The sequence below is a fragment of the Vanessa cardui genome, chromosome 30 (assembly GCF_905220365.1).
Source record: "Vanessa cardui chromosome 30, ilVanCard2.1, whole genome shotgun sequence".
Taxonomy (NCBI): Eukaryota; Metazoa; Arthropoda; class Insecta; order Lepidoptera; family Nymphalidae; genus Vanessa; species Vanessa cardui.
Window position 1 is genome coordinate 2,420,243 of NC_061152.1, and position 15,542 is coordinate 2,435,784.

General features: G+C 35.2%; 1 protein-coding gene across 1 annotated transcript; it reads left to right on the top strand.

Moving 5' to 3' along the window:
* Nucleotides 1-10,920: 10,920 nt before the first annotated feature.
* On the top strand, nt 10,921-12,065 carry LOC124542264. Its single transcript, XM_047120224.1, has 2 exons — nt 10,921-11,467; nt 11,500-12,065. The coding sequence occupies exons 1-2, from the start codon at nt 11,160-11,162 to the stop codon at nt 11,981-11,983; spliced, it is 792 nt and encodes a 263-aa protein (XP_046976180.1). The 5' UTR covers nt 10,921-11,159; the 3' UTR covers nt 11,984-12,065.
* Nucleotides 12,066-15,542: the final 3,477 nt, after the last annotated feature.

The following is a 15,542-nucleotide window of genomic DNA, read 5'->3' on the forward strand; positions in this document are numbered from 1 at the left end:
TCTTCCGTTGCGGTACGAGATACAATCGATATCATATTTTTTTTTGTATTTGTAGTTTATTCAAATGTCATAACTGCGTGCGAACCTAGCAAAATATAAAGCAATAGGCTATCTTTCACCAACAAAACTTCTAAATATATTTGATTGTTTTTTGAAGATATAAATTATTTTGATAACTGTATCTTTAGGAGACTGATTAGGTCTCAAACGCACCAGATGGTAGGTTAGTTTGGAGATCTTTTAGGTCTCCAAAGCACCAGCTGAAAGTTTTTTGAAAGTGATGGCGCAGGGAGCGTGTTAAAAGAAATCCACAGCTATATATCTTCCGTTGGTTATTGACGAGCCATTGACGTCGTATTACTTGTGTCACCACGCTGTTCAAAATCAAGATAGTGAGTCTACAAAACTGAGAGTAGTATTTGATGGATCTGCAACTTCATCATCTTACTCATTAAATGATATATTAATGGTAGGTCCGAACCTGCTCTCTCTTTCCTATATTAATACGTGCCAGGCAATATAAATTTCTTCTTACTGGTGATATTGAAAAAATGTATCGCCAGGTTCTGGTTCACGAAGAGGATCGTGATCTGCAGCGCAATCTATGGAGAGAGAACGAATCTCAGCCTATTAAAGCATACAGACTAAATACTCTCACATACGGAACTGCGAGTGCTAGCTTTTTAAGCACGCGTTGTCTCTGGCAAATAGGGAAGGAACACCATGATGAGGTCATCAAAAATGTCATTCAAAAGGACTTCTATGTTGATGATCTCATTACTGATGCTGATAATAAGAGACAACTTAAGTATATACAATCTTCTATTGCTAAAGCTCTCAGTGTTGGTTATTTTAATTTAAGAAAATATAAGAGTAATAATCCATCCATAAATATATTTTTAATGATCTGCCTATAAACAAAAATGATAAACTAACTATAAGTGAATCATCAAGTACTCTTGGCCTTGGTTGGATTCCAGTAAATTTTCCAATTAAAAACTTTTCTCCTGGTCAGGATGATATTGTAACAAAGATATTTATTATGTGTAATTCATTTAAATTATTCGATCCCTTAGGTTTACTAAGTCCTATTGTAATTCAGCCTAAAATTATTTTACAAAAACTCAACAAAGACTAGATTGGGATCAGCCAGTTTCACGCGAAATAAAAGATGATTGGTTGAAATTTGCTAATAACCTCCAATTACTTTCAAATTTTCAAATTCCTAGGTTAGTTCTTTGCGACGTGCCTGCTAGAATAGAGTTACACTCATTTAGTGATGTATCCCAAATTGCATATGGTGCATGTATATATGTAAAATCAACCGACGCGAAAGCTAAATCTGTGGTCAAATTATTATGCGCAAAGTCAAAGATTAGTCTGCAATCCGTGGTAGATTGCTTGCGATATAAGCCGGACAGATTAGTTCATTGGTGTGATTCAAGTGTGATAATAGGATGGATCAATAGTGATCTGACTAAATTAAAAACGTTTGTAGCTAATCGTACTAATGAAATATTAGAAATAACGTTAACATATCCTGCTTGAAAGTGAACAGGTATAAAATCTTCTATCGAATAATATTCTTTTTTACCAATGTATTTTTTACAAACGATTAGAATTTACAAAAAGGCAAAGTTAAAAATAAGCCATAATAATAGCATGGTCAAGTACACGAAGTATATTTAAATTGATTACAGAATGTTGCTTTAACATATGGAATTCTCTGATACGTCTTATTACACGTTTTTTGTGAATCCGCAAACTAGCTATTATTTTTGTTTGTCTTACTTGATCTTTGGACAATTTTCCACCAGTGCTAACACTGGGCTCAACAACTTCATACCCTTTTCATTGAGCATCTGTTCAAAATGTTTGAAGCATCTGTCGGCCAGGATGACTGTACCCTGTTGCAATTCATCTAAAAACGTGCTACTTTCTACTACTGCCACATCACTTATTCTACCCCCGTAGCCTTGAGACGCAAAGTTTACTAATCCATTTGGTGTGCATGATATTAAATATTTTGCAGTATTCCCCTTTTTTGAATTCAGACCATGTTAAAGCTTGATGAAGAGCCTTAGCTGGTTTTTGAATGTCTATCTCCAAGCAATCTATAATGCAGCTGACATTATGATAATTATGTCTATATTAACAATAAATGGTTTTAAATAACTAGCTATTATTGGGATATTATTTAAAAATAATTTACTTGTATATTATTATTTGCCATTGGCGGTAGTTTTTAATAATATTTCCTTTGTTCTTCAAATAGAAAAATGTCCTCTTAGTCTACCCGAGACCACGAACACTGCAAAGTGCTCGAAACGTCGGGATGTTTAAAAAAATAATTAATATACGCGATTAAATCCGTTATAATTAGTTTTATTTAAACAGAAATAAATATAAAAAAAACCCTTTAGATTAATTTAGATAAATAGCAAGTAAGGCGCAATCTGCACTTTGACAAAAGGGGTTTTTAGCCGGTAAGAGTCCGGCACTGCCTGGGCCCTCCATTCTCAGGCGTCCATGACGGATTTTCCCCTTTTGCCTACACATAACATTAACTTAATTTAGTCATCGCCTGGAAGCCTCTCCTACCTGTACTGTGATAGGAAGTTTTCTTCTTTTCTTTTTATACATTTTATATTTTTTATGTATAATAGGATACATATTTAACGTACAAGGGAATGTACCAATCCGTAGCATTGTAATGATTTTTGCGGAACCAATATTTAGAATAGTAATGATTAAAATTAACAAAATATATTAAATAAGTAAAGGTACGGGCCACGAGCCTGTAGACGTAAAATTACGAATTAAAAAAAAAAAACACACACACACTATTCGAGATGCCCCGCGAATACCCTATCATGTCCCACACACCATTCGAGATGCCACGCTGTGTACCACACACCAACCGAGATGCCCCGCATCCACCCCACTATGTCCAACACATCATCCGAGACGGCCCGCACCTGCCCTGCTATGTCCCACACACGATTATAAATGCCCCGCACCCACCCAACTATATCCCACACACCATCCGAGATGCCCGCACCGAATTCCCCGTATTCAACTTGGCTCACAAGCTGATTTCGAAAAATCGATTAAGAATATTGGGATTTAGTGGTGGACCTACGAGTTTGCTCCACCGTTTCTTGGTGAATTCATCGCGTCCTTTCCGTCAGTTTCCATAGGTTCGCTTTTTATTTAGTTTTTATCTTATAATATTGATTATATATTTGACTTGACACATAAAATAAATTAGGCACGATTGGACATATGCGACAAAGAAAATATCGACGAAGCGCCTGATAATCTGAGCCGTCGGTAAGAATTCAATCTGAGTGTTATGATGATACGAAACGATGGCTCTTCAATTTGTATTGAGTGAGAAAGGGAAAAAACAGTTATTGCGGAACGGGTTCCTATTCTACAATAACGGAGTAAACGAAGGAAATGGTAACACGTATTGGAAATGTATTTACAGCGACAAACACAACAAAAAACATTGCTCGGCTCGGGTTATAAAGACAGCAGACAATGAAATACAAAAAGAAACCGTTCATAATCATGGTGGAGATGCTGTAATGGTTAAAGCAGTCAAAGTAAAAATGAGTTAAGAAACGCGGCTGTTACTTTACTTTTTTTTGCACAGTTTTTATGAAAAATTTCACATCCCGGGTGTATCGACGGGACTTATTTTGCCATTATCAGACCAAATGAAAATGAATAAAGATAGATATTTTTGCAGAAAAGGATTCCATGCGAGATATGGTATGTTGGTAAGTTAAAATTGTAACAATTATGTATTAAATATAACTCTGAACAATGTTGGCTCTATGTATGTATTTTAATTTGATTTGCAGATCGTGGATGCAGACTTAAATATACTACATGTCGATGCATCATACGGGGGAGTAGCCATGATAGCTTTATATTTAATAATAGTGCTATTAAAAATCACCTTTCCATTTTAACAAGCTCCGGTGAAGTGGCCTATTTGTTGGGTAATAATTGTTTCATATAATAATATCTGTGATCACTATAATTACGTAGAATCTGTAACGTATGGTTTTAATATTAAATCTTTATATTTTCAGGGGACAATCCACAACGGCCATATTTAATGACTCCAGTGTCCAATGCACTTAATGGCACTCCCGAAGCATATTACAACCATCTACACGCTACTGCGCGTAATACTGTAGAAATGGCTATTGGAGTACTCAAGGCACGATTACGCTGCCTATTGGGCTACCGAGTACTACACTATAACCCGGAGAAAGCATCTAAATTCATAATAGCATGTTGTGTTCTGCACAATATATGTAATCGTGCAGGATTGTCTGCTCCAGTGTTAAGGGAAAATGTCGTGTCAATGGAGAACACGCAACATGACTTACATTTTCTAGACTCGGCTCAATCCGGGTCAGAAATTGCATAGGGGCGCAATTTTAGAGGGCAATTAATAAGTAACTTGTGGCGTAGCAGAAACGACCACGTGGCGTAAGGGACATAATATCTTAGCAACCACATGTTAGTTTTAAACACGTTTAGGCCCCGATGAAGCTTTGTCTAATAATGACCGATTTTACATTTTAAAAAGAAAGCCTTTGCCTATGACACTTTCTTTGAATTAAAACCTTTAGCTTGCGGTAATTATACTATTAATGAAGACAGAGAGAAGGTTAGATGGTCTGAAATCAAAGTAATAAAAATAGATAAATGCCTAAAGAATAAGTTCCTCTACAAGAGTTCATATCAAGATAATGAATTTAAATCAGTATGTACTCTAAATAAAGGCAGGCAGCAAAAAACTAATCAATCCGAAATGAATAGTAAACCAAAACAACTTTATACTCAAAAATTAAATGTTTCGCAAGCAAAGAATCAGGGTATTCTTAATCTTATTGAAAGAAATATTATTCCAAAATATAACAAGTCGTTCTTTGACAATCTGTAAGGCAGCTTGGCGCTGAGTATTACAAAAATTAAGTACCCCAAAGTACCTTAAACGTTTCAACGAACTTTATGTTTACACATGGTTGTGATTTCGTGATATCATAAACGTTCCTAATTGCATTTTATATAATTATATGATTACAATATGTCGTCGTTAAGTCGTCATGTACAATTTGATTGGTAGTTATTACTGATTTAATTATAAAGTATAATGATAAAGAATTTCGTTATTTCGATAATAGTCTCTTTAAAGTTTAGAAGATCTTACATTAGTTTTGTTAATGGAAATTTATATCACTTTTATAATGTTTTAATAAACTTTATAATTAGGTATTTAGGTTGTGATTTCATGAACATAATTTTAGTTATGTGATAACTATATTCAATAGTTAGTACTGATTTAGTAGTAAGAGTACAATGTTAAAAAACTATAGTTTTTTTTTGTGATTTTTATGTAAACCTTTGTTTATTTTGAAGCTTAGAGCATTATTTGAAGATTAGAGATCTTACTTTAGTTTGGCTAATGCCAATTTATTGAGATGTTTTAATTATATTTCATGTTTTCATTGTTTCGATAGAACTTAAAAGAACATTAGCTGATTATTTTATTACAAAATCAAAGATTTTGGTTTTTATATTAAGGAAAACTTTGTTTTAAGTTTTAAACAGCATTTTAGTTATGTTATGTTTTAAATTGAGTGGTCTAAATTTGTGCGTGCTTTAAAAATTGTAACGATAAAAATGATTAACACATTATTTTTTTTGACTTATGGTTGTTTTACTCCATATTTAGTATATTTCAAAGATATTTTTATATTCGTAAGTAACTTATTTGCTCCTATTTTCTATAGCACTACGGTAAATACAATGCTACTTAAAGCATTGGTTGCAGCTTCAAAATACGCTTCTAGTGATATATAATATGTATATATTTGATATAAAACAAAATAGCATTAGCCAAAAAATATTTTTTATATTTTTGATTAGCTCTACTGTAAAAAAGTGTAATTTTGATTCGTGGTAGTTTCGAATTGAAGCAGCGATATGTCAAGTGGAGACATATATACAAGACCTTCATAATAATGGGGAACAGTTTTGATTATTAGGTAAGACATTGACCCTGGAACTGGAGTATGTACTCAATTATCCTCTAATTAAGAATTGATTTTTTTAGGGGATTTGTGGATATCCGCCACGGCCCTGGCTAATAACGCCTTTATTAAATGCTGAACCAGGATCCCAGGAAGAGGAGTACACTCGGCGCCATGTCCAAGCCAGGTCGCGTATTGAGAGCTGTTTCAGATTACTTAAGGCACGTTAGAGGTGTCTGCTTCAACACAGAGTTCTCCATTATCACCCTGACATGGCTAGCAAAATCACCAATGCATGTTGTGTACACAACATCGCAGTAAATGCTAGGATACCACCTCCGAGTGACATGCCAGCCAGTGGTCTTGAAGGTAGTGAAGACCATTCTGTGCAAGAAAGCACCACCGACAATGGAAATGAGTTAATTCGAGGCAGGGCTATACGCTATGTTTTGGTTAGGAGAATGTAGCTATTTTTTATATATGTATATATTATAACATTTTGAATAAAACTTTTATTGAAAAGTGTATTTTAATTAACAATCAACCTTATGAATTTTTTAGACGTAGGTAATTAATCATCCAATAAAAGTAATAAAATGCTGAGCATAATCTAACACGCAAGACTGATGTATTGATTACAAATTTCTTACATATATTGTATCAATGTGTGACACTAACTAATATTAAGACTTAAAAAAAAACAAGGAATAGTCTTAACAGTTGAAAAACATACTGCCCTACTAAGAGCAAAAGCGGTATCTCAAAAAAATCCGAAAATTTGATTTTTATGCCATCGGATAGCTTAGAAAAATACGCGTCTATTGAACTAAGCCTTATAGCGGTATGTCACTAACAAACGCATAAAAAAACGTTAAGAAAGTTTTCTCTATCTCAGTTTTACCTTATATTTTGAAGGATATTAGAGGTATATCAATAAAACGTAGGCAACCAGCCGTAAATTTAAATACCGCCAACTCTCTTAAAAAACAGGTGCGTTTTACGCACGTCGTTCTATGCCAATAAGCGGCATAATGTACTTATAATGATTTATCCATAACTTGGCTAATTTTCGTGTGATTGCTTGTTTGTTGTTGATGTAAACAAGTGTCAATGTTATGATTGATGTTTAAAAAGGTGAAAATACTGTAAATTAATGTATTTTGTGGTTTGACTGTGTTATGCAACCATCAGGTAAGTGTCAATTCACCTAGTTAAGAGTTTTTGCACGTGAAATATGGTGAAATTAATATCTTGTAACTTCTTTGCGGTCAGTAGGTACTTAGTCACGATATATCACCGATCAATGATTTAATACAAATAATTTTATAACCAAGTAGATAATGACTTAGAACTGTTGTTGAGTGTGTTATACCTTGATTACTTTAATGTCATGGCTAAAAAGTTTGACGATACTTACGTAAACCTTTCTCGTTGCTTAACCGGCGGCCATGTGCACGCCAACGCATTATGAACTTTATTTGTTAGTCTATAAAGTACCTACCGCATTTATTTTATGGCATGGACGGCTCGCGCGCGTTTTTGCGTTTGCAACTTATGCGTTTCCTGATACCTATTTAATCTATTTAATATTTTTGTTTAATAGAGGATTATTTGTTTTAGATAAAACATGTCACAGAGAAATACAAAAATGATGATGCTGTTAGCACAAAAAAATAAAGCGTTGAGAGAAAGGTTCAAGAAATCGAAACAAATACAACGTAATATTCAACATATCGATCCAAATTTTTTTCCAAGTGTTCGGAAGATGATCTTCCTTTTTCAAGATACGACAGTGCAGGCCAATCGTTGGCTCAAATTGATCAATCGTCACATTATTTCGAACCTGACGAAGTAAACTTTTTAACGGGCCCGTCAACATCGAGAGTTGAATTTAATCAGCAGCATCAGTGCCAGAACTTAGAAATTGGTTACAAAAATATATCCACCAACTCTTTGATAACATTAATAACAGTCTCAATTGCTGATCAAAACGATTTGACTGAAATATCATCGCCAGTAGTTTTTACTAATATTAGTCCGGAAAAAAATATTTTAAATTTAGTTAGCTCTAATACTGAACTATGGTCACGGAGGCAATAAATGATCAACAAAATTTCTGTACCTCTCAAACTGATATTAACCAAATAAATATTACTTTGGACGAAAGTACGATTCTGATTTCTGAGACTCTAATGTCAAATAATATAAGTGTGACGGGTGCCGAACGTAACGAATCTGTTGAAGCATTATCCTTAGGAAATGAAGTTTTAAAAAACCCTGATGCTGATGACATGCAAGCTGGACATGAAAATTGAGCGAAATTGAGCAAACACTCCAGGGAAGAGAAGTTATTAGAGACAACAATATTGAAAATACACATGCTGAATATGACAAATCAGTTGAATCATCGTCGCAAGGAAATGAGACCGAAACTTTGTCACAAAATGCGATTGTTGAAGACAATGCACATTATTCTACAAGTTTTACCAAGGCAGGTACAATTAGGAAAAGGAAAAAATATAGTCAAAGTCAAGGTTAGAAAAATTGCAAAAAATAATGAGATAAGAGAGAAACATGCCGTGCGACCACCTCGTCCAGCTTCCTGCAAAAAAATTGTATTCAAAATATAGCAGAGGATCAGCGAAAAATATAAATGAATGCTTTTGGAGTTTAAATAGCAAAGAGAGGAAAGCGTTCATGCTACATCATGCTTCAGCTAAATCTGTAAGACAAAGAACAGTAAAACCTGATGCAGAACAATACAGAAAAAATATAAGCTTCAAATATTTTCTAAAAAAAAGGAACTGGCACAAAATTTGGAGTATGCAAAACGTTCTTTTTGACAACTTTGGGCTACAAACTATCGAATGACAAACCTTTACAAACTGCTTTGATAAATTTTAAAAATGCTGTTGCATCGCAGGTAGATAAAAGATTGGGAGCTGTCCCTCATAATGAAATTGATTCTAACCCGCTAAAAGAGCATATTATGAGCTTTGAGTCCAGCATTTCTCATTATAGGCGTGAACACGCTCCGAATCGTTTATACTTACCTAGTGATTTGTCGATCAAAGCCATGCACAAAGACTTTTTAGATAAAAACCCTTCTTACAACGTATCCTACGACAAATATCGAGAAGTGGTTGCTGAACTAAATATTTCTTTTGTAAAACTCGGGCACGAAGAGTGTGAGCTGTTTGAAGAATTTCGTCTGCACAATGAGACACATAGTAAAAAAAATTTGCAAGAAGACTGTTTAGGATGCATGAAGTGGGCAAAACATAACGAACGGGCCAACATGTCAGGAGATCAAATTGGATAGTAAGTTAGATTTAACTGATACTGTTGTATACTCTGCAGACTTAGAAAAAGTGATAATGCTGCCGAGGATTGATATTTTTAAAAGTGCTTTTTTTACCCACGGAACAGTGGTGTATAACGAAAGTTTTGTGCCAACTGGTCAAGACCGAAAAGGTTTGGCTATTTTTCCAGTGCTATGGCACGAAGGATTGTTTGGACGGTCGAAAACTGAAATTATAAGTGCATACTACCATTTCTTTATCTTTCTTCGAGACAAAAAATGTATCATTCTGTGGGTTGACAATTGCTCATCACAGAATAAAAATTTTAAATTCAAATGATATCGGCGCCGATAAGATTGTGATAAAATATTTCGAGCCAGGGCACACCTTCATGTCAGCAGACTCCTTCCTTGCAGAAATAGTCGAAGTAGAAGTGAATAGAGGTAGTTTTGATTTCAAATACAAAACCGGATTCGATAAAGATCCTATCACTGCCAGTAAAATAGGAAACAAAATTTTAAAAACTGAAATTTTTCCACCACCGATAAATAAAACTGCACCAGACGGTATTTCCAAAACCAAAAAAGATAATATATTGAAGTCTTTCGAAAATATTATCCCCCCAAATAGAATGTCCTTTTGGAGAGAACTCCCCGCTTTTGAATGATCAAGAAACATAGAACACGTTTCTTTTTTTTAATGTTTTATTATAATTACAAAGGACAATGGGCGGTTTCGTCCCAAGTGTTGTAACATTTTTCTACCTACATCATTTGAAAGATCTCAACGAGTGTTATGTTTTTTTGTATCGGCATAACTCCGTATCTTGTGCAGGGAAACTATTATAGTGGTATTATTAATTTCATAAAAATGTTAAATATAACTGAATTAATTAGTATTTTAATAACTATAGGACTAAAGCTAAAGATTTAAAAAAAAGTGTAAAAAACACACGATCGACCAAGTAGTGCCTATTTCGACCTACCAGCCCCTCTACCGCCCCGCGCGCCACGCGCTGCCATTGTTTTTCTTTGTAAGCGCAAGAGACAGCGCTACATGTTGGAAAGAGATGGTCCCCGGCGATCCTTCTAGATGCCATTATTTACTTAGTGGCAGTGTAGTTTTGTAGCTGTGCTGTACTATCGTCTTTCAAAATTGTTACTCCGCTATTCATTTTTGACGACTTACGCATTCATAAAGGACCCCTGCTTCTACGTTTACAACGATCGGCTTTGGCTTGTTTTGTGGACTTTGATATTGTTGTAATTATTAATAACTATGGAACATTTGTGTGTGACCTGTACTCGGTCTTTGAGACGGCAGCGAGTGCGACATGAAGTGTCAAGACCCATATTAGAAGCAAGACCACGTTTTGCTGAATATATTTTGGAGCATATGAGAATAGACCAGGTATGTTTAATAATATATGGTAGTATGGACCAGGTATGTAACTATATATTACACATACGACTGTATATTTATAACAACCTTATCTATATCAATAGCAACAATTATTTATGCACTATTATCTTCCGGTTTTATGTGATAGCACAATTTAAGACAATCGACTAGTACAATACATTTTATTTAAATAATTACTTTGTATTATTCAATAAATGCAAAACGAGTGTTATCACTAGGATATTATTTAATCTCTATAAAGCGAACCAAGGGATTATCATCTATCATTATCAGCATTTTTATTTTTTTGCAGGCCCTATTGAATGATCGGCAACACATTTGCCATCGTTGCTGGGTGGCTGCTACTCGACATGAAGCGAGATTAAACGAACTGGACATGGAACCTCAAGATTTACCCCAAAATCCGGAACAACCGTCAGTTGATGTTATGTCTATAACTGGTTACAAAATATCTGCAAATACATCCAACAGCTGTCTTTTCCCGAATTGCAGGGCAGATAATCCAGTAAGAATATCACGTTTTATAAAATCTCGGATGTTAGTGGAATATAAGTTATATATTCCACCAAGTGCCCGCATCTGTCACGTTCATTTGACTTTAAACGAATGGAATGAGTTAGAGGAGCTGAATAATTCGTCTTTTACGGCTGAACATTTAAAGGACATGCTAGATATGTTAAGAAGGACATGCTAGGTATGTTAAGAGATGCCTGCCAACAATCTCGATTTAATTTCGACAATATTGAATCTATAACAACATCTGCGCTTCATTTTTGTACGGGTCTAAATCATGAAGAATTCAACAGACTTCTGGAGCAGACGCCTTCTATATCCCAACGCTCGCAACGTCCTAAAACTGTTCTCGGAGCTTATTTAACGAAAATAAGAACGGGAGAACCAAATGAACGATTATCAAGCCGTTTAGACATGAGCCGGCGTACTTTGGAGCGAAAATTGGAGTTAGCACGTGAATGTTTAACAAATGAATTTGTTCCTCGTCAGCTCGGATGGGACCACATTAGCGGTGAAGAAATTTTAGCAAGAAACTCAACAATTGCAAATGCTATATTTGGTGTTGACAATGAAGTGCCACCAGCCATTTTGATATGCGACGGAACCTACATTTACATCCAGAAAAGTAGTAATTTTTTTTATTTCAGAAGCAATCATATAGTCTGCACAAATTCAGAAATCTGCTAAAACCTTTTCTATTAGTATGCGCAGATGGTTACATAGTAGATGTGACTGGCCCTAATGCTGCTACGACTTCAGATGCGACGATAATGAATGCCTATATTGAAAATGAAATGAATCAATATGAATATGATAATGAAATATGATAATGAATAATGATTTATTTGTATTAGACAGAGGTTTTAGAGACGCAATTTCAACCTTACAGACTTGGAGCTATCAAGCCCACATGCCTCCAACAAAACTTAGAAGTGAAAGCAACTGAGTACAGTAGAAGCTAGTAAATCAAGATTAGTTACAATCGTGAGATGGGTTGTAGAGGTAGTGAATGGGTGGATTAAACGCGACGGGCAATGACGCATTTATTTGTTGATATACGTATTGCTGCTGCTCTTTTAAATACTTTCAGAGAGCCCTTAAAAGACCATCCTATCATATCTACCTACTTTAAAAATTAAACGTAAAATTGTTAAGTATTATTGCTTATTTAACACAATTAAATTAATAATAAAGGTATCGATTGTTTTAAAACTCAGTTTGGATAATATATTGTTAATTTTAAAAGAATTTTTTAAAAAATAGGAATAAATATTTTATTTTTTCTCTTTGCAGGATTTAAATTTATTTTGCCGTATACTTAGACCATTCCAGATTCCTTCCATTTGGTTCGCCAATGCTATGGAGAGAACCTAGTAATCATGATAATGATTGTTACTTTTGTGTTACGAAGACATTGGGATATAACAAAAAAAATAAGGCAAGTATTATGTATGCCGTTGTTCAGTCTGTTACTAAGCCGATTTTACATTCAAAAGATCTACCCCATCCAGTTTGTCCCGGTAGTTCGAGTGCAAATATATTAGATGACAATAACAGTGATGTTGAATTCAAGTCGATTTCTAGTGATTCTGGCGAATTTTCACCTCAAGAAAACACTCCACATTTAATTAATCAGGCCGAATTAAATTATCTTATACGAGATTTACAGTTATCAAGATCTAAAGCTCCCGCTTACAACAATGGAACTTGTTACTACCAGACACAAAAGTTACGTTTTTCAGAAACAGAAGTAAAGTTTACTCAGAATTTTTCAAAAGAGAAGGTGAATATTGTTATTGCACAGATATCCCGGGACTTTTCGAAGCAATGAATCAAAACTATGATAAAATAGAGTGGCGCCTATCCATAGATTCTTCAAAATATAATCTCAAAGCTGTTTTATTACATAACGGAAATAAGAAACCTTCCGTACCAATAGGACACGCAGTGAATTGTAAAGAGAGCTATGAAACGATGCTTACTTTGATTAATTTAATAAAGTATAAAGAACATCAATGGAAAGTGTGCGCGACCTCAAAGTCATCGGTATGTTGGTGGGATTGCAGGGTGGTTACACGAAGTACTGTTGTTTCCTTTGTTTGTGGGACAGTAGAGCGAAACAACATCATTATGTAAGGAAAGAATGGCCTGTTCAAAATGAGTATATTCCGGCCAAAATGAACATTAATAACGAGCTGTTGGTTGATCCGAATAACGTTACTTTACCCCTTTTACACATCAAACTGGGGCTCATGAAAAACTTTGTAAAGGCGCTTGACAAAAACAGTGATGCTTTCCGGTATTTGCAAAAAATATTTCCAAACATTACAGAGGGAAAACTCAAGGAGGGTATATTTATTCCACAAATCCGTAACATTATGAAAGATTCTCAGTTTGAAAACCTTTTATCGGTTAAAGAAAAGTCTGCTTGGAACTCATTTAAAATGCTTGTAGAAATTTTTTTGGGAAATAAAAAAGTGAAAATTATGAAGAAATTGTTAACAATTTATTGAAAAACTTTCATGATATGGGAGTAAACATGTCATTAAAGATTCACTTTCTACACTCTCATCTGAATCTTTTTCCTGAAAACTTAGGAAGTATGAGTGACGAACAGGGTGAACGTTTCCACCAAGATTTAAGGACTTTCGAAGAACGACATCAAGGATTTTGGGATGAAAATATGTTAGGGGTTTACTGTTGGTCTATAAGAGAAACTGATTCAAATAACTAAAAAAAGAAAGCAAAAATTTGTCATTTTTAACTTTTAACTATGGACGTGCGGTCTCACAGGCCGCTTGTGATTATCGTGCCCCCCTTCACCTGCATACCCTATGCGTACGCCGGTCTCAGTAGCTTCGGTTTTAGTGGCGAAACGACCGTTGAGAGTGAAGGTTACGTCGTCGCCTGAATGTTACGTGAGTAATTCCAATTTATATTTCGAGTGCGGTCTGTGAAACTAACGGTGATTTTGTTTGTTTTAGATTTTGCACACTAAAATGTCAAAAAACGATCATCCAACGACTACAGGCAAACGAACATCGAGTTTGTCGATGCAAAGAGCCTGTAAAACATTGCGGTTAGATGATCCTTCTTTTGAAGACGAGTTTCAACGATTGCTTTTAGAATCAGATCAGTGCGACAGCGATGGCGATGTTGATGATTGTTTGTTTCATGAAGCTGACATTCAAGAAAATCACTCGAGTGAACAAGAGATTATTGAAGAAAGTGGTAGTACTACCAGAGCTGACGTAGACGTAAGGAGATCAGATAGTGAAAGTTCAGATGACGACAATATACCTATTGCACAGTTACGGCCCTCGAAGTACAATTATGGTAAAAATCGCTACAAATGAGCTACAGAACCACCTTCCAGAAGAGTCCGCACTCCACAGCGTAATATTGTGTTGAATAGATCTATTCTGCACCTGACTGAAGACGAAAAGAGAGATCCAATCATAAACCATTTTGACATGGACTAATTTCAAAATCGCTGAGTTCAGAGGCAAATTCAAGCGGCAAGACAGGTCAGAATTAAAATAAATGGATATGATAGAACTCAATGCCTTATTAGGATTATTATACTACTCTGCCGGCCTGAAATCAAATCACGAATCTACAAGTTTCACATTTGCTACGGATGGAACTGGTTGCGAAATATTCAGGTGCTGTATGTCAGAAACCAGATTTTTAGTTCTTATGAACTGCCTACGTTTTGACAACCCTGCAGATCGCGCTGAGAGAATAAAGACCGATAAACTGGCTGCTATTTCTGAAATATTTGATAAGTTTATCGCTAATTCCCAAAAACTATATCAACTCAGTGAATATGTCACTATTGATGAGATGCTAGTGGAGTTTCGTGGAAGAAGCCACAAGATTTCGTACATGCCCCAGAAGCCCGGTAAATATGGCCTACTTATTCGTGCCTTGTTATTTATATTCACGAAAAGGTAGCGATGGCGCCGGACTATCAGCTGACGAGAAAAAATCCTTGTTCCTGCTCAATGCGTGCTACGCTTGACACAGCCGTTCCAAGGAACCAATCGTAACGTGACAGCAGATAACTGGTTCTCGTCTATTGAAGTTGTAGATGAACTGTCTAAGCGTAACCTAACGTATGTTGGGACTCTGAAAAAGAATAAAAGAGAAATACCGAATTTATTTCAGGCACAAAAGTCTAGAGAGATTGGTTCAACTTTATTTGGTTTTACGAACGACAAAACTCTGTGTTCTCATGTACCAA

What these genes read in the sequence shown, in the direction of transcription:
- LOC124542264 (XM_047120224.1), top strand. Translation starts at nt 11,160, where the DNA reads ATGGAACCTCAAGATTTACCCCAAAATCCGGAACAACCGTCAGTTGAT. An exon ending in ATGCTAGATATGTTAAGAAG is followed by an intron (nt 11,468 to 11,499) that starts GACATGCTAGGT and finishes AGATGCCTGCCA; the next exon opens with ACAATCTCGATTTAATTTCG.